The sequence below is a fragment of the Rhinolophus ferrumequinum genome, chromosome 5 (assembly GCF_004115265.2).
Source record: "Rhinolophus ferrumequinum isolate MPI-CBG mRhiFer1 chromosome 5, mRhiFer1_v1.p, whole genome shotgun sequence".
In the NCBI taxonomy this organism is placed as follows: Eukaryota; Metazoa; Chordata; class Mammalia; order Chiroptera; family Rhinolophidae; genus Rhinolophus; species Rhinolophus ferrumequinum.
The window spans coordinates 87,853,925-87,881,264 of NC_046288.1; the positions used below are offsets into that span (position 1 = coordinate 87,853,925).

At 50.7% G+C, this 27,340-nt stretch overlaps 1 protein-coding gene across 4 annotated transcripts in view; it reads right to left on the minus strand.

Moving 5' to 3' along the window:
• Window positions 1-27,340, minus strand: part of PCGF3 (polycomb group ring finger 3) — a 46,007-nt gene that overhangs the window by 2,635 nt on the left and 16,032 nt on the right. For 2 of the 4 annotated variants that reach the window (XM_033105254.1, XM_033105255.1), the window contains 7 exons: window positions 23,676-23,793; window positions 22,409-22,505; window positions 19,961-20,016; window positions 18,886-18,996; window positions 17,882-17,970; window positions 11,216-11,353; window positions 387-467 (listed from right to left, as the gene is read on the minus strand). In XM_033105254.1, coding sequence (XP_032961145.1) covers window positions 387-467; window positions 11,216-11,353; window positions 17,882-17,970; window positions 18,886-18,996; window positions 19,961-20,016; window positions 22,409-22,505; window positions 23,676-23,784 — 681 coding nt within the window. In that variant the 5' untranslated portion in view covers window positions 23,785-23,793. Of the gene's footprint in view, window positions 1-164; window positions 294-386; window positions 468-11,215; window positions 11,354-17,881; window positions 17,971-18,885; window positions 18,997-19,960; window positions 20,017-22,408; window positions 22,506-23,675; window positions 23,794-27,340 lie in introns of those variants that run through there. The other 2 variants (XR_004422956.1, XM_033105256.1) reach the window with 2 other exon arrangements.

Here is a 27,340-nt window from a genome sequence, read left to right on the forward strand (position 1 = left end):
GCCCCCTCCCCCCCGACCCTGCCCTCTAAGAGCCCGGCCGCGGTCAGCCCTGGCTGTCTCCCCCACCCCCGGGCGGCCACCTGGAAGACGGGGTACCACCCATCTGGGTCCTGTTTCACAAAGAGGTGCTCAGGCTCCAGGGTGGCCACTTGCTCCCCACTCACCGCAGGGCGGTGGTCACCTCGACCAGCAGGGCTGGGGTGAGTCAGAGCCAGGCCTGGTGACTCCAGGGTTGATGATTTCAAAGTAACTGCGTTTCACAGCGATCCCGTGACAGGATCACTATTTCTAAACTTTCACATAAAAACATGCACAGAAAAGCAGCTGCCACTCCCAGCAGACTGAAAGTCAGATAACACACATCATCACAAAGTCACATGCCTCACCTTGAATCTCCATCTCGTGACAACCACAAACTTGAGTGTGTGGTCCTTGCCCAGGATTTCCTCATTGCATAAAATGTCCAGCTGGTGGGAGGAGAAGGCTTAGGTCAGAGGGGCCGCCGGCACTCAGCACACGAGTCTGGTCCACACCCACTGGGCCCGTCAGGTCCCAAGTGCTGGTCAGCTACAAGCCATGTGCCCTCGTTGTGGGGGCAGCACTCATGGTGGGAGGGAGCACTGGGAAGGCCCACCCATCAACCTGGGGGCCCAGAGCACCTGGGGGGGTCGTCCACACCCGCCCACAGGGGTTCCTGTCCACACCCGCCCACGGGGCCCCCGTCCACACCTGCCCACAGGGCACCATCCACACCTGCCCATGGGGGTCCCTGTCCACACCCGTCCATGGGGCCCCCCGTCCTCACCTGCCCATGGGGGCCCCCGCCCACACCCGCCCACAGGGCACCATCCACACCTGCTCATGGGGGTCCCTGTCCACACCCGCCCTGAAAGCCCCCAGGCTGCTCTCACCCCCAGCGCCCCGCTCCGCCAACCCCAGCCCACCTCTTAGCCAAGCTTGTCCCTCTCACCCAGTAGAAAAAGGTAATGGGCTCCCCAAACAATCTTTTTCCTTCTTTTTTGTAAACAAAGAGTATCTTTAGAGCAGTTAGGGTCCCAGCAAAGTTGAGCAGAAGGTACAGAGAAGTCTCGTTCCCCATCCCACACACACACACAGCCCCCCAGTCAACAGCCGTCACAGTGGGACGTTTGGTACAGTCGATGACCCTACACTGACACGTCGTCATCGGTTCCTGGCAGGATCACTCCTGGTGGTGTGGACAAATGTGTGACGACACGTATCCACCATTATGGTGTCACACAATTGTTTCACTGCCCGAAAAGCTGAGGACTTTTCATGCATTAATCCTTCTGGTGATGGAATGCCTAGTGGGGTCTCGACCAGAGAAGACCCCCGATGGCGCAGACTGGGGCCAAACAGGTGCCCGTGCCCACAGAGCTGCGAGAGCTCTGTCCCCCTGGCCCGGGGGCCACAGGCCAGCTTCCTGCAGCCGGTTTCTGCTTTCTGTGTCCTCATGCTCTCAGGCTTACGTGGGAACTGTCTGCAGCTTGCTGTTGTTAAAAGGCCTGGTTTGTTCGGGGGCTTGGTGGGCACTCTGGCCTGACACCCGCAGGGACCAGGCAGCTGCTGGGGCTACACAAACTCCCCATCAGCTTCTGGGTCGCATTCATGGGAACGGCGCCAGCCATTGGTCTGATCCTGTCAGGAACCACATGGCTCCGCTGACTGTGTGCTTCCGCCTTTACCCCTTTCAGGAGCAGGCTGCCTCTACCAGAACTGGCTGTTCTGCTGCTGGCCGACCCCACTGGGGCCAGGCTGTCCTTGGTGACACTGGCTGGTACTGAGCCCACAGCTTCTTGAACTGTTTTAGGGCATCTGGGCCCTTGTGCTGGAAAAAAGCCTCGGAAAAATGGCATCTCAGGTACCTGAGTATTTTCAGTCCCTCCTCTAGGGACCCCAGCCGAATTCGTTTAGAAACCACAGTCCCCTGCATGTACATCTTTAACTAAATGGACTGATGTGACCAAAAATAACTGACATCAATGGCTACTGCAGGGAACCTGTGAGATCCCCAAACTTCCTTTTCTGAAAACCGAGCTGGGCGGTCCTGGCGCTGAACGGGTGCCCGTTCGCAGCGGCATTTTGCCTCCAAACCTTATCAGGAACCTGAAGTTGCCTCTTTGCACAACAGTTTTAGAATTAACTGAGCGACTGGACATTAGAGAAAGACAAAGCCTGGGGGCCTTGAGCTCCCTCCCCCCGCACCAGGACCTGTCCCTTAGACTGACACCCTCAGGATGCCCTTTAGGCCCCAAGTTTCCTATTTCCCTGGACTAAAGCAACCAGACAATTTCTTAAGGTGACAGGAGCCACACAGAGTCACTGAGGAGTGTGGCACTTACTCAGACCTGCCCGCCTGGCTTTTCTGCTTTATGTCAGCCAGCTCTTATGCTGGTTGGTTCGGACCTGGATGAGACTTGCCTGATGGGAACATGCCAAAAGTGATTGAGTAAAACCAAACTGATTTTGGGGAAGAAGCTAGAAAACTCACTGGTGAGCTTCACTGAGTGGTGACAGCAGCTCCCCAAAGCCTGCTGACGGGAAAGAACTCAGCCTGGACCTTGTGACTTGTAATCGACCTCAGACGGTTTTCAGAGACGACTCTGGTGTTCCTTCAGCTGCTGACCCACTGGTAGCCTTTTCCTGTGTTTAGCAGGCTGAGCCAAGACCTCCCCTTTCAGATGAGATGGACTGGGAAACCCCACCCACTACAGATTTGGTTAATTTGGCCAATCAGCTTGCTTGCACCTAGGTGAGCCCCCCAGAAGGAAGATGGCTAAGATTTTTAATTTTCAGCCCTGGCAAATGAAGGAAGGCACCTGTACGAAACCCAAAGTCTCCTGGCTTCCGCCATTACTACAAAGAGCCAGGACACCGGAAAAGAGACTGTCACAACGGAAGCCCTTCAGGGGCCTTCAGTCCTCTAACCAGCCTTCCCGAGGTCTGCTAATCCCCAGTGACAGGGCTCTGAGAAGTACAGGTCTCTTCCCAACCGTCCCTCATAATCGGCTTGGAGAAACTTTTCTCCAAATTGGGAATGATTCTTTCTCGGTCCTTATTGGACCCTGGAGCCACACTCTCAACCCCACAGCTGTAAAGCAGCCCCACCTCGGAGTTCAAACCAACCCCATAGGTTCCTGCCTCTGAACCTGTCCCCTTTCGTTCAGGCCCTTTAGGGGTGCCCACCCTTTTCTCCTGAGCCCCCACCCCCACTCACTGGTAGGCCGAGACTTCCTAGAGAAGTATGGTGCCGGAATTTCTTATTCTGAAAGGGGGAAATTATCCTAGAATTTGACAGTAGCCGTCAGAATAGCCAATCAGCTCATCCCAACTGTAACACTGCTGGGTCACCTCCTTCCCTGGTGGGCAATACCCGTTCCTCCTGGTGACAGCAAGTCTGTGTCTAATGAACAGCGGCAAGACCTGTGTTGGGGCGCTGCCCTAACCCCTTGGGACGTCCCGGAGGCAGCACTGTTCCCTGTGGCCACCAGCCCGGCCTCATGGAAGATTTGTGCTCCCGTGGGCTGTATTTTAGCCTGGGAAGGCTGCCCACGTCTATGCTGACAGTGGGTCTGCCTGTGGACAGGCTCACGACTTTGACCGCTGTGGAACATGCCTTCTTTACTTTCAGTGGAAACAAAATTAAAAGTGGCCTGTGTGTTTGGGAACTGTTGGAGGCCATACTGTTACCTGCTGCTTCAGCTACTATTATGGTCCCAGGACATTGTAAAACCTGACTGGAAGATACAGGAGATCACCTGGTCACCGTGCTGCTAGGAACCAGCAGCGTGAAACCTCTGTCCTCGTCTGAACGGATATTTGCGCAGCGGGTAGTTTAGGAAAACTGTCCAGAGAGGCCCACAACTGGCTCCAGAAAAGGAAAAACAAGCTTGGAAATCCAATTGCTGCTCTGATAAAGGAGAAAGCTAGACCAGACCAGATAAGGCCCCCGTCCTGCGGAATCTAGTTCCCACTCCTGACTCCTGTATCTGCCCTAGACCACTGCTCCGCTCACAGAATGACAGCACTGGAGAATCCACAGTGGTGGGAGGTATTAGCAAGGCCGTGAAAAGCACCGCCCTTGCTGTCCCGCCCAGGGCACCGGTCCACACTGCCCTGGACAGTTTAAATGCCTGGGAGACCCGGGAGGGTGGTGACTGGGTCTCAGGCAGTCCCCATCTCGGGGGTACAGATATGTCCCAGTCACTGTCTGTGTTCTCTCACTGGCCTGCAGCCTCCCTGTGGACAGGCCGCTGCCTCTTCTGGGCTGAAGTCCTGTTAGAGATGCGTGGGGCTCCCTCTCAAACTGCACCGGGGTGGGGAACCCCCTTTACTAGGCAGGTGCTTCAACAAGGCTGTGCATTTGACCTGTTTTACACTTTCACGATATGACCACCCTCAACCCTTAGGTTTAGTCCAAAGCACTAGCCACATTAGTAAGACTCAGCTGGTAAAATGTGTAGGCAGCCTCCAAGTACCTGGGCCCAAAGCCTTGCCCAGACCCTCCCCTCTGGGCTCAGAGACGCTCTGCTCCGGACATAATCATGGGACGTCCCGTGCACCTGGCCCCTGCCTTCCATCCACAGTTGATGGAGAAATCACACTTTGTTATTGTGATGGCCTAATTGCTTCCATCGAAGATGGCCATGCTCTGGGACAGTTGTGCTCCGAGGAGACGGAAACCCCGAACCCCACACTCTGCAATCTGAGGACCTGGTTTACTGGAAGACACCTCCATGCAGATTCCCGCCAGTCTGGCTGGAAGGGCCCCCGTCAGGAGCTGTGCAAGCACCCCTGTGCGGCTGAACTCGGGAGCAGACTCTTGCACACACGTGTCACACCTCGAGAAGCCACCCAGCCCCGGCTGGAACTGCACACGGTCTGGTGACCAGAAACCACAGCTGTCTTAAAATGGAAGCGGGCAGTCTCCGAAGGAGACAACTTTCCAAAGCGACCGCACAGCCATTTCCTACCGTTGCTTCTCACTTTGTTCTGTTTCTCCTTCCCGGCAGGAATATGCCCTTCTCTGCATTTCCCAAGCTGCTGTGAAAGGGGGAATCTCGTGGGTGCTGGGTATATCATCAAGAGCCTCCTGCTGCCCAAGGCAGAGTCCGGCTGCAGCCCCTACAGGCTGGGGCTCCGGCTAAGTTGCCATGTAGACCGGCTCAGTCACGTTGTTTTAAAGCTAGCTCTGTATTCTTGCTGTCACACTGTGCCCAGTGCTGGTCTAACCTGGACACGAGCTACTCTGCTCCATGCGTCCTCATTCCAAAGTGAGACATGACACTTAGAAGGGGCCCTTTCTGGTATCGAGGCACAAAAGACCACGCCAGTCGGAAGACCTGATTACTGGTCAGTGATGTTTTCAGAGCAAGATCTCCGTCAAAAGGAGGGAAACACCAAAATTTATGACAGAGACCTTAACCTAGAAGGCAGCCCGGAGGGACCGTGCAGGAGCTCTCGCAGCCATGTCAACACCAGGGCTCCAGGGTGGGGACGCCCCGCCCTGAATTGTTCTCTCCTCCTTCACGGGCTTCCTGCTGCTTCCTATGAAGCATGTGCCATGGCAGCACTACTGGACTGCCAAGAATACATCCCTTTTGTATGGCTGTATGGAATACCAAGCTTTGTTTACAGTTAACAAACTGAAACTGTCCCCATTACACACAACTGCCCACCCCCAGTCCCCCAGCCCCTGGCGCCACCACCTACTTCCTGTCTCTAAGACTTGGAGAACTATTAGTAAGTGGGGTCACAGTGTGTGTCCTTTGGTGACTGGCTTCTCACTCAGCACAGTGTCCCCAAGGTCCTTCCATGGTGGAGCGGTGTCAGGGTTTCCCTCTTTCTTAAGTCTGAAGAGCGTCCCACTGTGTGGATGGACCCCCTTTGCTTCCCACCATCCGCTCGCGGACACTTGGGCGGCTCCCACGTTTTCACTGTAGTGAGCAGTGCAGCTGTGAACACGGGTGTGCTCTCTTCGAGACCCTCTTGCACTCCCAGGTGTATGCCCAGAAGTGGATTGCGGGGTCACAGGAAGGTCTGTGTTTAGCTTCTGAGGGCCCCACACGGTCCCACAGTGGCCAGTGCTCTGCGTTCCCGCCCACAGCACAGGGCTCCCTTTCCCACGTCCCACCTGCACGTGTGTCTCTGCTGTTTTTCTGATAGTGGCCATCCTAAGTGGTGTGAGGTCGTGTCTCCTTGTGGTTTTGATTTTCTTTTCCCTGATGATTAGTGTTGTTGAGCATCTTTTCATGTGGCTGTCGGCCGTCTGTTTATCTTCTTTGGAGAAATGTCTACGTGTACTCAAGTCCTTTGCCGAGTTTTGAATTGGGTTGTTAAGTTTTAGGAGTTCTCTATGTATTCTGGATATTAATCCTTTATCAGATATATGATTTGCAATTATTTTATCCCATTCTGTGGGCTGCCTTTTTACAGTGGATGGTGACGCACAAAAGTTTTTAATTTTCCTGAAGTCCAATTAGTCTATTTTTCCTTTTGTTATCTGTGCCTTTGGTGTCATATCCAAGAAATCATTGCCAAAGCCAATGTCATGAAAATTTTGTCCTGTGTTTTCTTCTGAGTGTTTTATAGTTTTAGGTCTTACATTTAGTATTTTGAGTAAATGGCCCATTTTGAGTTAATTTTTGCAGATGGGCCCAACTGCATTGTTTTGCACGTGAATATCCAGTTTTCCCAGCACCATTTAGAGAAAAGACTCCTTTCCTCACTGAATGGCCTTGGCACCCTTGTCGAAAATCATCTGACCATATACACAAGGGTTTATTTTGGGGCTCACTGTTCTCTTCCTGTGGTCTGTATGTCTGTCTTCCTGTCAGTACCACACTGTTTGGGTTACTGTAGCTTTGCAGTAGGTTTTGAAATCAGGAAGTGTGAGTCCTCCAGATTTGTTCTTTTTCAAGATTGTTCGGGCTACTTGGGTTCCCTTGAGATTCTATATGAATTTTGGGATCAGCTTGGTAATTTCTACGAAAAACATCACTGGGACTTTGCTAGGGATGCGTTTAACCTGCAGATTATGTCTACACTTTGACAACATTAAGTCTGCCATCCATGAACATGGGGTGTGTTTCCATTTATTTATGTCTTATTTAATTTCTTTCAGCAATTTTTGTAGTTTTCATTGTACAAGTCTTTCAGTTCCTTGGTTAAATTAATTCCTAAGTATTTTATTCTTTTTGATGCTATTGTAAATAGAACTGTTTTTGTAATTTCCTTTTCAGGCCGTTCACTGTTTGTGTATAGAAATGCAACTGATTTTTGTGTGTTGACTTTGTATCCTGCTACCTTACTGAACTCAATTTATTATTTCTAACAGGTTTTTTGTGGAATCTGGGTCATGCTGGCCACAAAATGAGTTTCAGGTATTCCCTCCTCTTCAATTGTTTTGGAGAAATTTAAGAAGGATTGGTATTAATTCTTCTTTAAATGTTTGGTGAAATTCACCAGTAAAGCCATCTGGACCCAGGCTTTTTTATTGTTTGGAAGATTTTGATTGATTCAATCGTCTTACTAGTTATTAGTTTATTCCGATTTTCTATTTCTTCGTGATTTAGTCTTGGTAGGTTTTGTGTTTCTAGGAGTTTGTCCGTTTCCTCTAGGTTTCCCAATTTGTTGGTGTGCAATTGTTCACAGTGCTCTTATAATCCTTTTTATTTCTGTAGAATCAGAACTAACGTCCCTACTTTCTTTTCTGACTTTAACAATTTGAGTTTTTTCTTAGTCTATTCTAGATAAAACTTAGTCAATTTTGTCGATCTTTTTGAAGAACCACTGATTTTCTCTACTATTTTTCTATTTGGTTATCTCTGTTCTTTATTTCCTCTCTTCTGCTACTTTGGGTTTAGTCTGTTCTTTTTCTAGTTCCTTAAGTTGTAAATTTAGGTTGTTGATTTGAGATCTTTCTTGTTTTTAACTTAATTGTTTATAGCTATAAATTTCCCCCTTAGCACTGCTTTCACTGCGTCCCATAAGGTTTGGTTTGCAGTTTTCATTCTCGACCATCTTTAAGTATTTTCTAATTTCTCTTTGATTTCTTCTTTGATCCTGAAAGTGTGTCTGAAAGTGTGTTGTCTGAAACTGTGTTGTTAATTTCCACAATTTGTTGAAAGTGTGTTGTTAATTTCCACAATTTTGTGAATTTTCCAGTTTTCCTTTTGTTATTGATTTCTAACTTCATCCAGTGTGTTCAGAGAAGGTACTTTGTGTGATACCGTGTTTCCCCAAAAATAAGACCTAGTCGGTCCATCAGCTCTAATGCGTCTTTTGGAGCAAAACCAGGTCTTATATTAATTTTTGCTCCAAAAGACGCATTAGAGCTGATGGACCGGCTAGGTCTTATTTTCGGGGAAACACGGTATCTTTAAAACCTTTTGACACAACGTGTCTCTCCCCTTCTCTCCTAAGACCCCTTGTCACTAGATTTAGGGCTCACCTGGATAACCCAGGATGATCTCTTCATGTCAAGATTCTTAACACATCTCCAAAGACCTTTTTTCAAATGAAGTCATAACCACATGTTCTGGGTGTTAGGAAGTGGACATATCCTTTTGTCAGGGTAGTCATTCAACGTATAACAGTCTGCGTTCTGGACCCCAAAATCTAGACCCGTCTCACATGCAAAATACATTCACCCCATCCCAACATCCCCAAGAGTCTCAACTGATTCCCGCCTCAACTCCAAATTCCAAAATCTCATCTAGAAACCATCATCTCAAAAATCCCAGGCCTTATCTTCTAAATCATATTAAACAGGTATGTGAGACTCTGGGTATGATCCACCCTGGGGTAAAATTCTTCTCCACCTGTGGACTCCTGAAACTAGAAAACACCGTTATCTGCTCCCCAAATACAAGGGTGGGGCAGGCATAGCATACATATTTCTATCCAAAGGGAGCTATATTAGAAGGCATAACAGGATCATTGGTCTCAAGTAAGTCTGAAACGCAGCAGGGAAAATCCCATGAGGGTTCAAGAGAGCACATCACTGTAGGTTGAAGTTCTGCCCTCTTGGCCTGTGATGGCCTCACCTTATGGCCCCAAGGCTCTGTCCTTGGAGTCATTCTTCCTTGTTCTTGAAAGGTAGCTCATGTTTGCAGCCAAGTAGCTCTAAAAGCCTATATCCTGCATTTAGAATTTTGAAGTATGATAGCCTTTCCTCATTTTTTCCTATCTCTGTCCCCTTCAGTTCATGCTGGTGGTGCTTCTCCTGATACATCATTCTCAGAAACTCTGTGGGTGTCCCGTGTATGACCCAGGTCATCAGACATGAAGAAGCTCCACAGATCTCTCCTGGGTAACTCCTCTCCATTTCTAGATGGTTGGGCCACCATGAGTCATACCACTAATCCCTTCAGCAAAAGGTTGTCCAGCCATACCCTTGGACTTCTCTCCAGCGCATGCTTTCTTAACAAAGACACTCCCAATATGACTAGATAGGCTGTGAGTTTCCACGATCAGCAAGTGCTCGTTTCCTTTTGCCTAGCAGTTCCTTCCTGATTTCATCTCTCGCCTCTCGTATTTTACTGTAAGAAGAATAAACTAGACCACACCATCAACACTTTGCTGGGATACCTCCTCAGCTAAATATCCACGCTCATCACTTCCAATTCTGTTTTCCACACAGCTGTAGAACACGATTCAGCCATGGTTCTGCCACTGTGTAACAAGGGTCGCTCTTTTGTTTCCAATGCTATGCTCCTCGTTTCCTTCTGAGCTCTCATCAGAAACGGCTTTAATATTCCTGTCTCTACGGACATTCTGTTTGTGGTGCTACACACCCTGTAAGATGATAGGAACTTTCTCCACTGTGCTCCTCACTTCCTCTGGGCTATCACCAGAATCACCTTTAATCACCAGATGTCTACCAATAGTCTCTTCAAGGTGATCTACGCTTTTTTTTATTGTTTCTCAAAATTCTTCCGCCTCTACCTATTATCCAGTTCCAAAGCCACTTTCACATTTTTAGGTGTTTGTTACTGTAGCACTCCATTTTCTTGTACCAAAATCTATTTTGGTTTCCTGTGGCAGCTGACAAAGTACCACAAACTTGGTGGCTTAAAACAACAGGAATTTCCTTTCTCACAGACATGGGGCCTGCAAGTCCACGACCAAGGCGCTGACAGGCTGGGCTGCCTCCAGAGGCTCTAGGGAGGGTCCTCCTGCCTCTTCCAGCCTCTGTGGCTCCAGGTGTCCCTGGGCTTGTGGCCGCATCCCTCTAGTCTGTCTCTGTCCTCACATCACCTTCTGTGTGCTTCAAATTTCCATCTATCTTACTCTTGTAAGGATACTTGTCATTGGATTTGGGTCAGACAATTCAGGATTATTTCATCTCAAGATCATTAACTTAATCACACCCCAAAGATCCTTTTTCCAAACATGGTTACATTTACAAGTTTTGGATGTGGACATATCTTTTTTGGGGCCACCGTTAAACCCACTGCTCTCTCTGAAACATGTCAAGTCCGTCCACTTCTCTCCCTCCTCATTGTACCATCCTGGCCCATCTCTCCTGGGACTCCTGCCACAGATACTCTCCAACTGGCCTCTCTGGCTTCCATTTCTGCACCCCAACAACCCATTTTTCTCACAGCCTGAGGACTATTTAACAATATACCTCAAATCACGTGCCCCGTGCCCCCGTGTCTGCCCCTTGCATGCACCCACTCACGCACAGCTGGCTCCTACTGACAATTTACGTCTCAGCGTGAGCGCTGCCACCTCAGGAGGGCTCCCCAGAGACTCCGGCGCTGAGGTGCTCCCCCAACCCCGCTGTGCACCATCGGGTCACCAGGTTTCACTTTATTCAGAGCATATTCCACAACTTAAAAGGATCTTGTCTATCTACCTACCTACCCATTCACCCAACCCACCCTTGCACCCATTTGTGAAAATGAAGAACAGAATTCCTCTGCATGAGGAAAACCTCTGACACACTTGAAACAACCCATCAGGCTCCCGTCAGCTCCTTGATGACCAGTGGGTCCCCCCATCGTGGTTGCTAACCCTTCCACTGCTATTTCCTGTTGCACTATCTGGGGGCAGCCAAAACAGACAGGCATTTTTTCTGATTTAAAACCTCCAAAGTTTAAAAAAACCAAACCAAAGAAGCTAGAAGTGCCACTTTTACACACGAGAAACGACTGCTGATAGCTTCCGTTTATGGTGTGCCTGTTACCTCATTGAAGGACGACAGGTTGAGCTTTTTGGCGATGAACTTCTTCAGGTGCAGCACAGTGGCTTGGGCCGAGCAGCGGATCCACTTGCGTTTCAGGCCCCGGAGCTTGCTGCTGTTGCACTCCAGACAGATGCTCACCTTCAAGAGAGAGCACACGCATGGACCGGCAGTGCCAAGGGTACCCGGGCTGCACCCAGAGGCCTCCCTGGGCTGCCACGGGCTCATTCAATCCAAGAATGCCGGCTTTTTGGAAATCAGAAATCTGTTGCGATCTCAATACTGTAGAACAAGAATCTTTTAAAATCATTTTACACACATTACCTTAAAACCCGTCTATTGTCTGCCATTTTATGAAATATAATCTAACACTGTCGATTCTCTTATTAACACAGAGATCCAAGACTGACTTTCTCACCGTAGGCAATGTGCTGCCTCTGCGTTAAGCCGACAGAGCCCGGAACCCGGCCCGGCCCGCTCCGGTGGCAGGACACACACCGCACGGCAGGCACCACTCGTTCCGCACATGCACCATAAGGCTCAGAAAGGGCACAGCACTGTGCCTGGCCTTGACAGAAACAGCACTCGCCAGAGAAGAAGAATAGACTCCGGGCAGAGGAAGAACCGTGAGCAAAGGCACAAAGTCTGAAACATCAGGTTACCTTTTAGATAACAGTTCTGTGGGATTAGAGTACGTTGTATGTGACAAGGGACCACAAGATGGCAAACTAAGGAAAAGTCAGTCTATGGTCCTGGCTGCCCGGTGGATGCAAGGGGAGCCTTCTGCAGAGGGCACCCCAGGCCACGCAAGACTGCTGAGAGCCGCACACACACCGCTGACGAGCACACCCTTCTCCAGCAGCAACCCCAAAAGATGGCCCGATCACACCCCTAAATTCAGGCAAAGAATTAACAAAGGACTTAACTGAAATATGTCTGTCTGAAATTACTAGGGATACGAAATGAATCAAAAACAAAACACACACTGGAAAACTAACAGGAAGATACAAAAGCTAACCAAATGTAACGTCTAGAAACAAAACATATGCACTTAAATTAAAAGCTCAATGGATGGCTGAAGCACAGACTACTCTTAGCTAAAGACAGTTCAATTTCCTGAAAGACTGACTTCAGTAAATTACCCAAAACAAGTTTTGGAGACAAAGGTATTTATTAAGATGACAACATAAAGGAAAGGTAAGAGACATGAGGAGAGACCAAAGGGCCTAACAAGCACATAAAAGGAGTTCCAGAGGGAACGGAGAAAAAGGGAAAGGCAAAATTAAGAAATAATGCCATAGGACCTCCCCCAAAAGATGAAAGACATCCATCCTCAAATTCAGGAAGTGAAAAACTCCAAAGGAAGAGGAAACCTGCACCTAAGCAGGCATGGCGACACCTCCGAACACACTGCAGGGAAAGACGGGCAGCTCCCAGGCTCCAGTCACCAGGGCCTCGGAGGCTGACAGGAAGTAATGAGAAGATGTAGTCAGGGAAGAAATAGCCGGAATCCGGGAGAGAGGAAGCTGCAAGGTGCCAGCTGAGAGCTGAGCCAGCGAAGCCCCTGAGCCGCCTGGGGTTTTGGAAGGTGAGGGGTGACTGACTTGTAAAGTGGGGGGACCCGGCGGAGTGGGCTTGGCTTCGTGTTGTTTTGGGGAAAGAAAGACTCATATTAACTTCAGGCTTTTTAAAACTGTAAATATTCATTTTAGAACATGGTGACAACTAACATAATAAAAATAAGACATATACGTTGCCAACTAGAGGCAAAAAAGAGATTAGAAGGCAAGACGGTGGGGGAGGAGCATAAAAAATATAAATGGAAAGAAATAAAGCAAAAAACCCTCAAATCTACCAGTAATCATGCTAAATGTAAATTATCTTGTGAATTAAAGAAATTTTATGGTTTGATTTTTAAAAAAAAAACCCTGGTCTTTGCTATAAAAAAGTCACATTTAGGAAAGATATTTAACAAACTGAAATACCAGGCAAATGAATCAAAGGAAAATGGACATAGCTATATTAGTATTAAATAAAGCAGACGTCAAGAAAGAAAGCTGAGTAAGAAAAACTCCCTAAGGACGGAACCAACTTAAATGGACAGAATGCCGGAAGCCCAGACCCAGCGCGGTGGTGACGCCGGTCCATTTCTGTGTAAGTGGCAGCTGCACGCGATCCCAGGCCCAACGTAAAGGCACCACGCATACCAGCTTCTGTGACCACAATGCGATGAAGTCGGAATCAACGAGGAACAACCTCAAGCATGCTGCGTGCCGTGTGCACCGTGGTCTAATTTGCATGGATCTGTTTTGAGTGCACAATCCAATAATTTTTAGTGAACTTAGACTTGTGCAATCACCACCACCATCCTGCTCCAGCTTGAGTTCGTCCGCTCCCACCGTCTGACCCACCGGTGAGCACTCCTACCTGCCTGCCCAGCCCAAGGCAACCACTGCTGGCCTTGTCTCTTTCGATTGATCTTCTCTGGACATTTCACATAAACGGGACCACACATTGTGTTCTCTGTAGCATCTGACTTCCTTCACTTAGTGAAATGTTTTGAGTTTCATCTGCACGGATGGTGACAAGTACAAGCAGTCCGTCCTTTCACAGCTGACCGGTTCTTCTCTGCATGCATGGACGCATTCTGTCTATCTGCCATCAGCTGGTAGGTATGAAGGCTATTGCTGGAACGCTCACATTCGAATCTCTGTGTGGGTGTTTCCACACACACCTAGAACCGCTGGGTCAGATGGCTACTTCACGTTTCACTCTAAGAAACTGCTGTGCCTGGCGGCTGTACCAGTTCACATCCCACCTGCAGTGCAGGCTCCCATCCCTCCACGTCCCGCCAGCACCTGTCAGTGGCTGTGTTTTTGATAAGAGGCATCCCAGTGGGTGTAAAATGGTGTTTCGATATGGTTTTAATTTATATTTACCTGGTGACTAATAACGTTGAACATCTTCTCGTGTGATTATTAACCACTTGGATGTCTTCTTGGATGAAATATCTGCTGAAATATTTTGCTTTTTTTAAGATTTTATTGGGGAAGGGGAACAGGACTTTATTGGGGAACAGTGTGTATATCCGGGACTTTACTGGGGAAGAGTGTTTTCTCCCAGGACCCATCAGCTCCAAGTCAAGTTGTTGTAGACAATCTTAGTTGTAGAGGGCGCAGCTCAGCTCAAAGTCCAGTTGCCATTTTCAAACTAGTTGCAGGGGACGCAGCCCACCATCCCTTGTGAGAGTTGAACCAGCAACCTTGTTGAGAGCTCGCACTCTAACCAACTGAGCCATCCGGCCCCCCTTCCGGAAGCTCAGCAGCAGCTTGTTGTCTTCACTCTAGTTGTGGAGGGCGCAGCTCACTGGCCCCTGCGGGAATCGAGCCGGCAACCCTGCTGTTCAGAGCTCACGCTCTCACCAACTGAACCATTCGTCCACCCCTTTTGCTCATTTCTTAATTGGATTAGCTCCTTACTGAGCTATAAGAATCATATATTCAGGCTGGCCCGGTGGTTCAGGTGGTTAGAGCTCCATGCTCTTAACTCCGAAGGCTGCTGGTTCGATTCCCACATGGGCCAGTGGGCTCTCAACCACAAGGTTGCCCGTTCAATTCCTCGAGTCCCACAAGGGATGCTGGGCTGTGTCCCCTGCAACTAGCAATGGCAACTGGACCTGGAGCTGAGCTGTGCCCTCCACAACTAAGACTGAAAGGACAACTTGAAGCTGAATGGCACCCTCCACAACTAAGATTGAAAGGACAACAACTTGACTTGGGAAAAAAGTCCTGGAGCTACACACTGTTCCCCAATAAAGTCCTGTTCCCCTTCCCCAATAAAATCTTTTTTAAAAAAAGAATCATATATTCTAATACAAGTCGTTTACCAGAAATGTCATTTGCAAATATTTTCTTCTGGTCTGTGACCTATTTTTCAAATTTCTTAATGGTGTCTTTACAGAGCAGCAGTATTTAATTTGATGAAGTTAAGTCATCGCTTTTCTTTCATGGGTTGTACTCTTGGTGTTGAATCTGAGAACTCGAGGCCTAAACCCAAGTCCAGGTCCTGAAGATTTTCCTCTCGTGTTTCCTTGTAAGAGGTTTAAGGAGTTGGCTCTTGTATTTTGAGTTCGCCTTTGTGTGTGGTGTAGGTAGGGGCAGACAGCAATCCTTTTGCACGTGGACTTCCAACTATCCCAGCACCCTTTGTAAGAACATGAACGACCCTCTCCCAGCATAGAGCCTCGTCACCTTTGTTGAAAACCAAAGACCATAAATCTGAGGGTTTATTTCTAGACTCTAGAATTGGTTCCGTTGATTTAAAGTCTCCCTTTAATGCCTATAACACAATATGTTGATTACTGTAGCTTTTCAGAAAGATTTGATGTTTAGAATGTTTAATACGTACTTTAAAAAATAACCTCTGAGTCAAAAAAGAAATCATAATGAAAGTTTAAAAGTATTTAGAACCAAGCAGTATAGTTGGAAACTATACGAAGAGTCAACTCAAATCAGAAAAGGAACAAAAGTCCAAAAAACTGACAATCATGATCTTATATAGACTTTCCCAGAGAATAAAAAATGGGACAGGGGACTCACCAGTGGTGAGACTTAGATAACCTCGACCCCAAAACTACAGATGTACACATGAAAAAAAGGAGAAGTATAGGCTAGTCTCAGTTTCAGCATATAGACATAATGCTACATAAATATTAGCAAATCCAGAAATGTGTTTTAAAAATTAAGATCAAATTCAGTTTATCCCAAGAATGAATATAAGAGTGGTTTACCAATAGGAAAATACCTATGTAGTTCATTACACACTATGTCAACAGATGCTGAAAAGCAGCTGATAAAATTCAACACCATTAACAGTAGACACGCTGGAAAAAAAAAGGAACAGGAAAGGGAGCCTCCCTCCATGTGAACAGAAGTGTCCCCAAACCCATCCCACAGGTGAGACCGACAAAGGGAGATGCTGTGTGGTTCATGGGACAAGGGACTGCTGCCCAAGCAGACATACCCCGTCCCCAGGGAGCACCCCAACCGGGAAGCCCACGTCCCCCCAGCCCTCTGCCTTCCTTCACCCCAACACCACACTCTCCTAGTCTGCGATCTGGGCAGCCATCTGCAGGGGAGGCGGGGTGTCAGGGAGTTGCGGGGATGAGAGGGAGGGGACAAACAGGGCTTGGCGCAAAGGGGTCAGACCCGTGGGAACGGGCAGGGCACAGAGCCCAGTGGCCACCATGGGCGACGCTGCCCCTCAGCTGAGTGGGAGCCCAGGAAAGCGGGTGACACCGGGCCTCGGAGGGGTGCCCTCCACCCTCTGGTCTATTCTCTTCTCCACTGACCTGAAATACAACTGATCACAACCTACATCCCCGCAGACACACCTGCTTTTGTGCAACGCTCAGGGTAGTTTCACAGCACACAAGTACACAAACCGGCAAATTAAGGTTCTGTGATGCTAGCCTTATATAAGAGTGGATCCAAACCGCACTATTCTGTCTCTGAAAAACACCTGGGCCCATATAGTCACAGGTGTGCACTCTGTGTGTTACGCACACAGGTCCAGAGCAGAGTGTGGGAGGCACACACATACAGCACATGTGCACATGTCTCCACACACCCGCATGCGGCCAGCACTGCTCGTCCTCATGGCTGGTCCTGAGCCTTCCCTCTCCTGGATAAGCTTAGGAGCAGCGGCCTAAATCCACTATCAGTGACTAAATGGCAGCCACTGCGCTTAGTCTGGGGAGCACGGACACCTTACCGCCAGGCTTTGCGTCCAACTCCTGACCTGCCTCTTATGTTCTTCCCTAAGGTCTCAGCGTCCTCGCTTAGGCCGCGCGCTTTCTTGTGAGGCTGCTTTGAAGATTCTCTTACTGATGTGAGTGAGGCGTGCCACCTACGTACACGGTTATTATCGCTCGGACGAGCAACCTGCACTCGGACAGTTTTCCAGCTGACGGTCTCAGATTACACGCCAGGCAACGGTCTGATCGGAGAACGCGGGGCGTCCCACACGCATCTCGTTTCTTTGTTTCCCTCCTGCATGGGGGCTAGATCTTCAAAATCATGCTAATAGCTAACGGTGGACATTTCCTTGTTTCTGATATTAACGAGACGATTCTGTTCCATCTTATGTAGGATGAGCGTCATGGAGTCCCAGTTCAGAAGCCACGGTCAAGAGGCAGGGGGACACGGGTACAGGATTTTATCAGATCCCATTACAGCACCCCTGTGAGGGCTGACTTTTCTTTTTTAATCTAATAATGCAATAAGTGACATGAATAGATTCCTCAATGTTACATTTAAATTTTTCTTTTACCACACTACTGGATTCATTTGATATAACATTTGCGTGCGCACCAAAAATGCCTGGCACCAAATTTCTCAGTGACAAGCTGGGGACTGGGCTGAAGAGAGCCAAAGTCTACAGAGCGTGAACTTCAACGTCTTCTATTTAAAATGTTCTGCAGGGAGCATATGTTACTAAAGAAAGAAAGGAGTTGGCAGGGAAACCTAAGAAAGTATACTTACAGTTTAAGGTCTCCACTTTCTTTCCTTCTCGGACTTTTTCTTTTTTAAACGAGAACACACCCCAGGGAAAAGTTCCCAGCGTGCTTCTGTCTGTCACAGCGTTAAGGGACACCCTGCGGTCACCCACCTGCTCGTCACTCCTGTGGTAATCGCTGTCCTCCTCCTGCTTCTCTTCTGAGGCATCTTTGTTCGAACTGTCATCTGCTTTGGTTTCACCTTGTGATAAAAACAGAGCATATGGTGTTATGAAACGCAAAATGTTCAACCATTATTTTTTAACTCTACAATATACTATAAACACTGTAAAAATAAAAACTGTGTAATGAGGGTCTGCACCATGAACCGCACACGAGGTCAGAGGACGTGGTCGGCAGCACTTCTGAGGACACTCGGTGTCCCCAGCGTCAGGGCAGCCCCGGAAGCGGGGTCCCTGCGTGGAGTCTGTGGAGCGAGTGAGGGGCACATGGCAGGCAGCTCCCGCCACCCCACACCACTCCGCGCTGCCTCCACCTCCCCCATCACGTAACCCATGGCCTCATGGCCTTCACTGGCCCTGCACCACTTTTAAAATTAAGACTCCAGCTCAGATAAGTGGGGACAAAGACACTCGGCGCCTCCCAGGGGCCCCGACGCCCGCAGGACCTCCCCCCTCCTCAGACTGCCAGAAGTACACAGGGCCCTCTAAACTTTCTGAGGAATTCTGTGGTTCACCAGAAAAATACCATGGCATCAAAGATTTGAATTGTCTGTTATGATATGTATAGATTTTAATACCACTAATTTTATATCAGACAAAATGTTACTTTGCCATTCTACAATAAAACACAAAAACTGAAGCCCACCTTCTACACTTCCTGTGCCCCTCTGCACCCCACCTCCAGGAACTCTGGGGGACCCCCGTACCTGCTCTCACTTCACCCACCACATGACCCTTCTGTCTGCAACCACCGTTCCCATCAGCACCCGAATGATGGAGAAAACTTCGAATCCTAAGCAGCCTCCCCTTCGTTCACTGCGAAGCGTTACCCCTTAACCTGCAAGATGCCCGAGGGGAGGGTGAGGAGCCAGGCTCGGCAGGCAGAGGCCCTGGAAAGCGGAGCCCTGCCCGGCAGGCTCGTGTGCCCTACGCACCATTGCGATGGGCGTCCAGATGCTGCTTCGCAGAACAAGTCTCCCCCTTGATGTCTCCAGGTACTTCCATGCCCAACTTGTGGTAGAATTCCCTCTGTTTTCTCATTTCCGCTATGAAATAAAAGTAACACGTAACTTTTCACCTTAAGTGGGCACTGAATCTCACTGAAACTCTGTTCACAATTATCACATGAAGAAAACCGCAGACGGGGAATACAGAGTTTGAGCTGCTACTAATGAGAAGACAAGGACCTTGGACTGTGGCTCCCAGAGTCCCCAGTGGCCGCCAGCTCTGGACAGACTTCGTGATTCTCTGTGGGACTCTGATCCTGCCACTTTTTATGTTTAAAATATTCTATGATGATTTTTTAAGGCGTCAGTATTTTATTCTGATACAGTCTTTGCTGTTCCCAGGAGTAGGCCCTTATCATAAGATGATGGTTTCTATGTACATTTGCTCAGGAAATTCGGTTCCGTGTGAATGAATTCTGTGCATAGTGAAAGGAGACTTTTATAGTTACTCCGAGTTGTAAAGGCCAGATGGACCCCTACTGACTAGCGGAGGAAGCCGTGGTGTCAACTGTAACCCCCTCCTGAAGTTTAGCAAGAAAACATAGCCCACGTTGAGTCCCTCACACACCTCACCTCTGAGAGAAAGTGGACCCGCCAGCCCAGCGTCCGTAATGAATGAACTCAGAGGCTGACGTGCTGCAGCCCCCTCCACCCTCAGAAGGGCAGTGACAGCCTCAGTGTTCAGAACTGCACAGGAGTTTTAAACAGAACAGGCATTTTCCCTCCTGTCCTACATAATATCGCTTTTTCACTCTGAGAGATTTGACTTTAAACACAGGTCAGCTTTATGGCACCCTTGCTGCAGGCTGTGCCTGCACTGCCCAAACACGGCGGCCCGACATGCACCCAGTGCTTCTGGAATGAAGAAGCAGATGAGTGACAGACGACGGATGAACCAGCACACGAGATGCCCCCGAGGGAAGGCGGGATGAGGGCTGGAGCGTGTGCCACAGAAGGGGCTCTCGCCAGCCCAGAACCACCCTGCGGACCCCGTGACACTTACCTTCCTGGAGGCCTGGAACCAGTTTGTAAACAATGTCCTGCATGGTCCTGTCATGACTGGCAAAGAGAAGAGAGCGGGGTGAGCCAGAAACGAGGACACTGCGCTCACGTACATCCCACGCACGTCAAACCTCACAAGCACGAATCTGAGGCTTGGGCTGCATTTTGCTCCAGCAAGTTTCACGTGAACTGAACCGATGCATCATTTAATTTCCATTCTAGCTGTTTATGAACATTTTAAGTAACAACACATTCTAAGTAACGTCCTTTTGGTGGCCAGTGCCCTCTGCCTGCTGGACGGCCACGTTCTAATGGGCCCCAGACTTGGAAGTTTCCAAGTCTTGGAAATTTGCAGGGACAGCTCAGCCCGTACTGTGGCAGACGAAAGCAGGTTTCCCAAACTCTCCTGACCGTGACCCACGCTAAGAAACACACTTCCACTGTGACATCGAGCCCATGTGCACGTGGGTAACACACACACACACACACACACACACACACACACACACACAAAGACACCCTCAGTGCACCCTACGACACCCCACCAACTTTTCGTAAAGCTCGTTGGGTCCATAAGGAGAGGACGCCGGGCTGAACCGCGGCCAGAGCTCGACACCTGGGTCCTCTGAGCGACCTGTCCGGCCGAGGACCCACAGGACCCAGAGTGCAGAGCTGGGGCCCCCTCCTCAGGGAAGGTGTGAGCAGGCACAGAGCAGCGGGCGCATTTCTTCTGGTGCCCAGACACACACAGGCTCCCGGGTGGCAGCCCCTGAAACAGAGGTCACCTCTGCAGCTTCCACGTTTACATCCCATGCTGCTGGCTTCCCTTACTGCACTCACGCACGGGGTCTTCCTGGCCCACGCAGCCAGAGTCCTGGCTACACGGCGAGACCCAGACGTGCGAGCTGAGCTTCGTCTGTCCCCTCGTCCAGCACCACCGCCAGGCCCCGCCCCCACCCCCTCCCAGACAACCATGTGGTCCGCTGGGGGTAGCAGAATCAGAGCAGGCGGCCCAGCCAGGCTGGCTGTGTGGGGACAGGCTCCTGCACAGCTGGTGTCAGGACAGGAAACTGGTGCACCCCAGCCAGTGCGGTTCTAGGCGGAGTCCTGGGAGTGAGGGACAGGCTTCCTGGGAGAGTGGACCTCAGGCTGAGCATCTGTACCCAGCTCTCTGGTCCCGGTCACCACATGGTCACCACAGAGAGGAGCCAGGGACCTGTGGCCCACGCCGTGGCAGCTGCACTGTGCCCTGGGCCCTGCCCGCCCCAGAACACAGGGCAGGGACCCGCATGCTGACAGAAAGAGCCGTCTCCACGGCCTCCCCCACCTGTCCTCAGTAATTCACATGGGGAAAGAGAAACCCCCAGGTCTGCAAACTATACCAAGACAGAAAACATGCATGTGTACCCAAAACTGGGGTCCGGAAAACATGTAGCACTTCTGAGCAGAAGAAAACCAAGAACCCAGGAGAGCAACGACGCAGCCGTGAACTGCCAGCTCCCCAGACCCAGATGGCCAAGTAACGTCGGGAGGAGGCCCATGCTCACTGATAACGGGGCGATGGGCCAGAGGCCCCTCCGGAGACCCCACCCCCGGCAAAATGCCACACCTGCGAAGCCAGGCACAGGCGCCCACAGGCCACGAGGGCGGAAGCCCCTACCACACAACCAGCAGGAGAGTACGAGAAGGTACCCCACCCAACACTCTACTCTGCTCCCAGGGGCGGCGGCCAGAGAAGCCTACGTGACACGTCCTGAGCGACACCCATGATGTCCACCTGTAACAACATTCTGGTCCCGCCTGGAGGAGGCTGGAGAACAGGTGAGCGCACACTGTTGTTTGTGCCGGCCCGTGGTGGAAACGGAAAGAAGACGGGCCGAGGGAGGGTTTCCAGGCCTGGGGGTGGCTCCCGGGTTTAGTGGGGGGCTCCCGGGCCTGGGGGGCTCCTGGGCTTGGCAGTTTCCACTTCCAGACATGGGAACAGTTTCTCCTTATGCTGATTTAAGCTGCTCACATTTTTTTAATTCTATGCACACATGGCACAATCTTAGGAGTGAAAACACACACACCTCTCTTCCTTCAAAACTTATCTTCAGTCGTACCTATGCAGCTCCCATGTGGTGTGGGGACTGTGTCACTTCCCTTAGAATGGCCCCAAAGCTGGAAGTCATTTAAAACTATTGCCAAGAGCCACATGTAAGCACCTCCTGCCCCCTCGGAAACTGCACTGACTCCAAGGGACCCAGTCTCCCCAAGACCCCTAGGGGTGGCAGCACGGCCTGCGACCACTGTCCTGCAGCAGGAAGGTGGGTCCAGGGCCGTGGCCCACCTCAGACTGACCTCGGCCAACTGAGCAAGAAACCAGAGAAAGCCAGCTGGTCCCTGGGGGGTTGCAGCGGCTCAGCTGGAGCCAGTATTGCTGGGAGCCGTGGGCCACGGTGGTCCTTACCCGATGTACTGCAGTGGGTGGCTCTGGTGGATGACAATCCTGCAAGTGGGACACGTGTTGTTCTCCTCCAGATACTTCACCAGGCAGCTCCGGCAGACTGCATCAAAGCACATTCCCGTCAGAAAGCCAGCGCACGATGGAGACGCCACCGCCGCCCGCACTCAGCCTACACCACAGCCAGCAGGCACCGCAACCCGGGGGGCACAGTGAGCACCACCTGTCAGGTCCCCACAGGGCAGGCTTCCCACTGCTCAGCCTGCTGCCTCACTTGACAGGCTGGCGGCTTAGGGACAAGAGGGACGATAGTGTCAGGACCAGGAGCCCGCAGTCCAGAGTCGCGACCACTACAGGGACCAACGGTTAAAATTCTACTAAGTTAGCCTAAAAGATGACAAGGTTTCCTTTGTGCATCCAAGTTAGATAAAATTCAGTGAAAATAACAAGTTATACCTACCAATATCTAAAAATACAATTTACTTCAAAATAACAATTCTATCAAGATTGGCAAATATTTTATTTTCTAAAGTTCAAAACACAGGATGAAAACTCGTTTATACTACAGCTGTTCGTTCTATTTTAAGGGTCTTAAGAAAGTGTCTACAGTCGGTGGACGGAACCTTCCTGGCATCTCAGCATCCTTAGTCCCAGGTAAATCACGCTGCCTACTTTTCAGTTGAGGTGATGTTTACAAAAGAAAAAAGTCCAAGCTCAGCACAAGCTAAGAGTGTGCTGAAAATCAAACATGGGCTTACTGGCTGCATGCCAGCAGTGGACCGCCAAGTCCTGTTTCAAAGTTTACGAAATTCATTTGGAAATTTTAAAAACAAGCATTTCTGCCCACTGGAAATGAATATTGTCACACCACAGTTTAGCCCTTGTATGAAAATAACTGAGATTGTCCTATAATATTTAGCTTTCTTAAAATGACACTTCTGTTGAAATTACCCATAGTATTTTTAAATTGAGATAATTCTTCTATCTTCTAGACCCTCTCTATTTCTGCTTCTGTGCCCTGCTTTGTACTTGAGCTAAAAGCTTTCTGGTAAAAAAAAAAAAAAAAAAAGCCAAAATATCAAAGAGGTCACAGCTAGAAACTGTTAAAAGCCATGTTCTAGAACATTCCCCACATACACGTATGCAGACACTTGGTCACACACATGAACACACGGCTGTCAAAGGCCACGTTCTAGAACATTCCGCACATATGCAGACACTTGATCACACACACAGCTGTCAAAGGCCACGTTCTAGAATGTTCTGCACATACACGTATGCAGACACTCAGTCACCGTGGTCGCGTCAATGAGATATCCGCTGCACAGACGGCAGGTGATGTGGGCGTTTATGTCCCAGAGTTTAATCTTTCTGGTCAACATCTTTGGCTTCTGCAAGAGAAAAATGCACATTAACTAATATATAAAATACTCTGGTATATTTCATGAAAGGTTTAGTTCGATGTAAATCAAGTGGCAGTACGTCCCTCCAGGAGGCGGCTCAGGGTGCAGAGGGCAGCAGAGGCCGGCACCACACCTGAGCCAAGTCTAAGACGTGTCAACTTCCCATCTGTGAGACACGGTGACAGTCCAGCCTGTCTCATCCCCAGGGGCAGCACTCTGCAAATGCAGTGCTGCTCGCCCTTAATGGCCCTGCACTGACTCCCTTGCAGTTCTGAGCTCCCGACCCTCTCCTCTTGCTGGGGGCTGATCAAAAGCAAGACTGGTGGGGCAGGCGGCGCAGGAAGGGTGTTGTGTGACGTTGCGGGAAGAGAAGCTGGGGAGCAGAAGGGCCTGGAGCCCAGACCTGGGCGGCAGGGGCATGACTGACTGCAGGGGAGGTGCGCCCCCTCTTCCACTTCAGGCTCCCAGACCCTGAAGCCCGAGGGACGCCAGTGAGGGTGGCACTGGATGAACCTGAACCAGGAACCAAGTCCCTCGATCTGGAGATCAGAGTGGCTGACAAGCAAACGGCTTCTCTGAGACAGGAGGTCACACCAGGTATCGTTCTGACATCAGGAAAGATCGGGAAGCAGGTAGCCAGAGGGGCCGTCAGCCACATGTGCCCAAATTGAATACGAGCAGTTCCATTTCTGGAAATTTACCATAATAACCAGACACGTTCAAAAGATGTCCACTGCAATTGTTTGAAACAGCAACACAGAAAAGCGTATGGTGGACTGGCTGGCTGAGAGCTGCTTTATCTAACCAGCAGTGGCTCCAGACTGTCCTCCCAGTGCAAGGAAGACCCAACCAGGCCCAGGACCACGTGCCTGGGCTGCAGTGGCCCTGGGCCTGGAGCTGGGGGCACACAGACACTCCTGCTACCTTGGGCAGCACTGGCAGCGCCTGAGGCCCTCTGTTGGCCTACAGGACACCAGTGCAGCACACAACACGGGGCTGGAAAGTAGGCACGCCTGCACCAAAGTACCACCATGCTCTCTCTGCCTGGGGGAGGGGCTGCCCTTCCTGCTTTGTCCCCTTGGGAGGCTGTTGCAGCTTTAACTGTCTCTCCTGCTGGACCAAAGGCTCCATGAGGGCAGGGTTTGTCATCGCATCTCCTGAGCCTAATGCAATGCTGTGCCAGGAGGAAAAGCAGCCGCAAAGAGGTCCACGTCCTACCGAAAACCTGTATGTCACTTCACATGGCAAAAGGTCCTTGAGATGAGAGATGGTCTTGGATCCCTCGGTGGACCCCATGTCATCACAGGGTCTTCATGGGCGGGAGGCAGGAGAGTCAGTCAGGGAGAGACTGGGACATGCTGCACTGCTGGCATGAAGCTGGGGCCACGAGCTGAGGATACGGACGCCCCACACGCTGGAGAAGAGAGGGCGGGGTTCTCCCCTGGAGCCTCCGGAAGGAGCCAGCCCTGGACACCTGGACATGAGCCCCATGAGCCCCGTTTTGCACCTGCGACCTGAACTGCCAGGTAATGTGTTGTTTAGCTACCGAGCTCATAGTAATTTGTTACCGCAGCAGGAGGGACAAATACAGGTGCCTGACCCAGAGCAGGACTCCAGCGAGGGCTTTCAAAACCAGCAGTACTGAGAGAATTCTGCACAAAGGACCCAGAAGCAGACACTGCGACCTAAAAGGCCAATGACATCACCAGGGGTGGCTGGCCGCGCTGCAAGGGTGGACAGATGGCCAGCCAGACAGCAGGGGCCTCACCTGGTGGCCACAGCAGATACGGCTCAGGGCCATCGGGTCCAATGCTATTTAAAAAGGGAAAGAAGGTAACGCACATTGCTCAGGCGTTTTCCGACGTTTCCATTTGGATGAGGCACCAGGGGGAGAATGAGCTGTGCTCGCCGCTAGGCAGTGTGGTGTGGTGTGCTGGCCTGACCAGGGCCCCACAGCCAGACGAGGAGGTGCAGGGCCAGAGGGGAGGGCACTCTGGACATGACCGTCCCCTACACTCAAACCCATGGGAATCAGCGAACTAGGAGAGCGAATTAATGCATTCAGTAAGACCGCCAGATTCACCTCCCGTGCAGAACAAGCAAAGATGGTCTGAAATCTCCACAGGAAGTTACGTATGACACGAAAGAGGCCCTTCTGGCTGCTCACCTAATTCTCTCCTATGCCCCCTTTACAGTCCCCACAGGAGACAACCTTGCCCACTGGAGACCCAGGTGTGTCTGTGGGAAGGTTTGCCGCTCTTACTAGCATTTTAGTAAAGATGGTGTGGAACTCTAGAACATTCAACAGTGGCTCCTATAGGCCAACCGGTTCTGCTACCCAAACCCCACATGAGATAACCTCGAGTTGGTGAGGCCTGACCCACAGGGCTGCACACTGTCCTCACCAAATATTTCAGAAGCCTCGGCCACGTAATTCTGAGCTGGGACATGGCTAGAGAAGAAGGACCAAGCACCACTGTGGGGGCTGGGAAAAGATGGTAACACCTAAGAGAGGATAAACCCCCAAAACGTTCACAGCAAGCAAAGCAGAAAGCAGAAGGGGACCAGTCGTAAACAGTGTCCTGTGATGCTGCTGAGCCCCAAGGGAGCAAGGTCCCCTGGCTGCATGCACGGTGTTGCAGTGTGTCTTCAGTTCACACTCCAGCCACTAGGAGTACGAGGACGTGCTCAGCGATGTGCGAACACTGACCACACAGCACCACACAGCAATATGACCTCTTCCTGCCACCAAGTAACTGACCGCCAAACGGAAACCAAAGCCAGAAACACACTCCACAATGAGACTGGCAAGGCAGGGCCTCTAAGCCTCTGCAGGGATCAGGTCCACATCTCCTCCACGGGGATCAAGGTCTGTGTCTCCTCCACTGGGACCAGGGTCCCCGTCTCCATCCTGGGACCAGGGTCCCAGTCTCCATCCTGGGATCGGGGTCCACATCTCCTCCACTGGGATCAGGGTCCCCGTCTCCATCCTGGGACCAGGGTCCCCGTCTCCATCCTGGGATCGGGGTCTACATCTCCTCCACTGGGATCAGGGTCCCCGTCTCCATCCTGGGATCGGGGTCCACATCTCCTCCACTGGGATCAGGGTCCCCGTCTCCATCCTGGGACCAGGGCCCCCGTCTCCATCCTGGGACCAGGGTCTACGTCTCCATCACTGGGACCAGGGTCTATGTCTCCTCTACAGGCATCAGGGTCCCCGTCTCCATCCTGGGACCAGGGTCTATGTCTCCTCTACTGGCATCAGGGTCCCCGTCTCCATCCTGGGATCAGGGTCCCCGTCTCCATCCTGGGACCAGGGTCCACATCTCCTCCACTGGGATCAGGGTCCCCGTCTCCATCCTGGGACCAGGGTCTACGTCTCCATCACTGGGATCAGGGTCCACATCTCCTCCACTGGGACCAGGGTCCCCGTCTCCATCCTGGGACCAGGGTCTACGTCTCCATCACTGGGATCAGGGTCCACATCTCCTCCACTGGGACCAGGGTCCCCGTCTCCATCACTGGGACCAGGGTC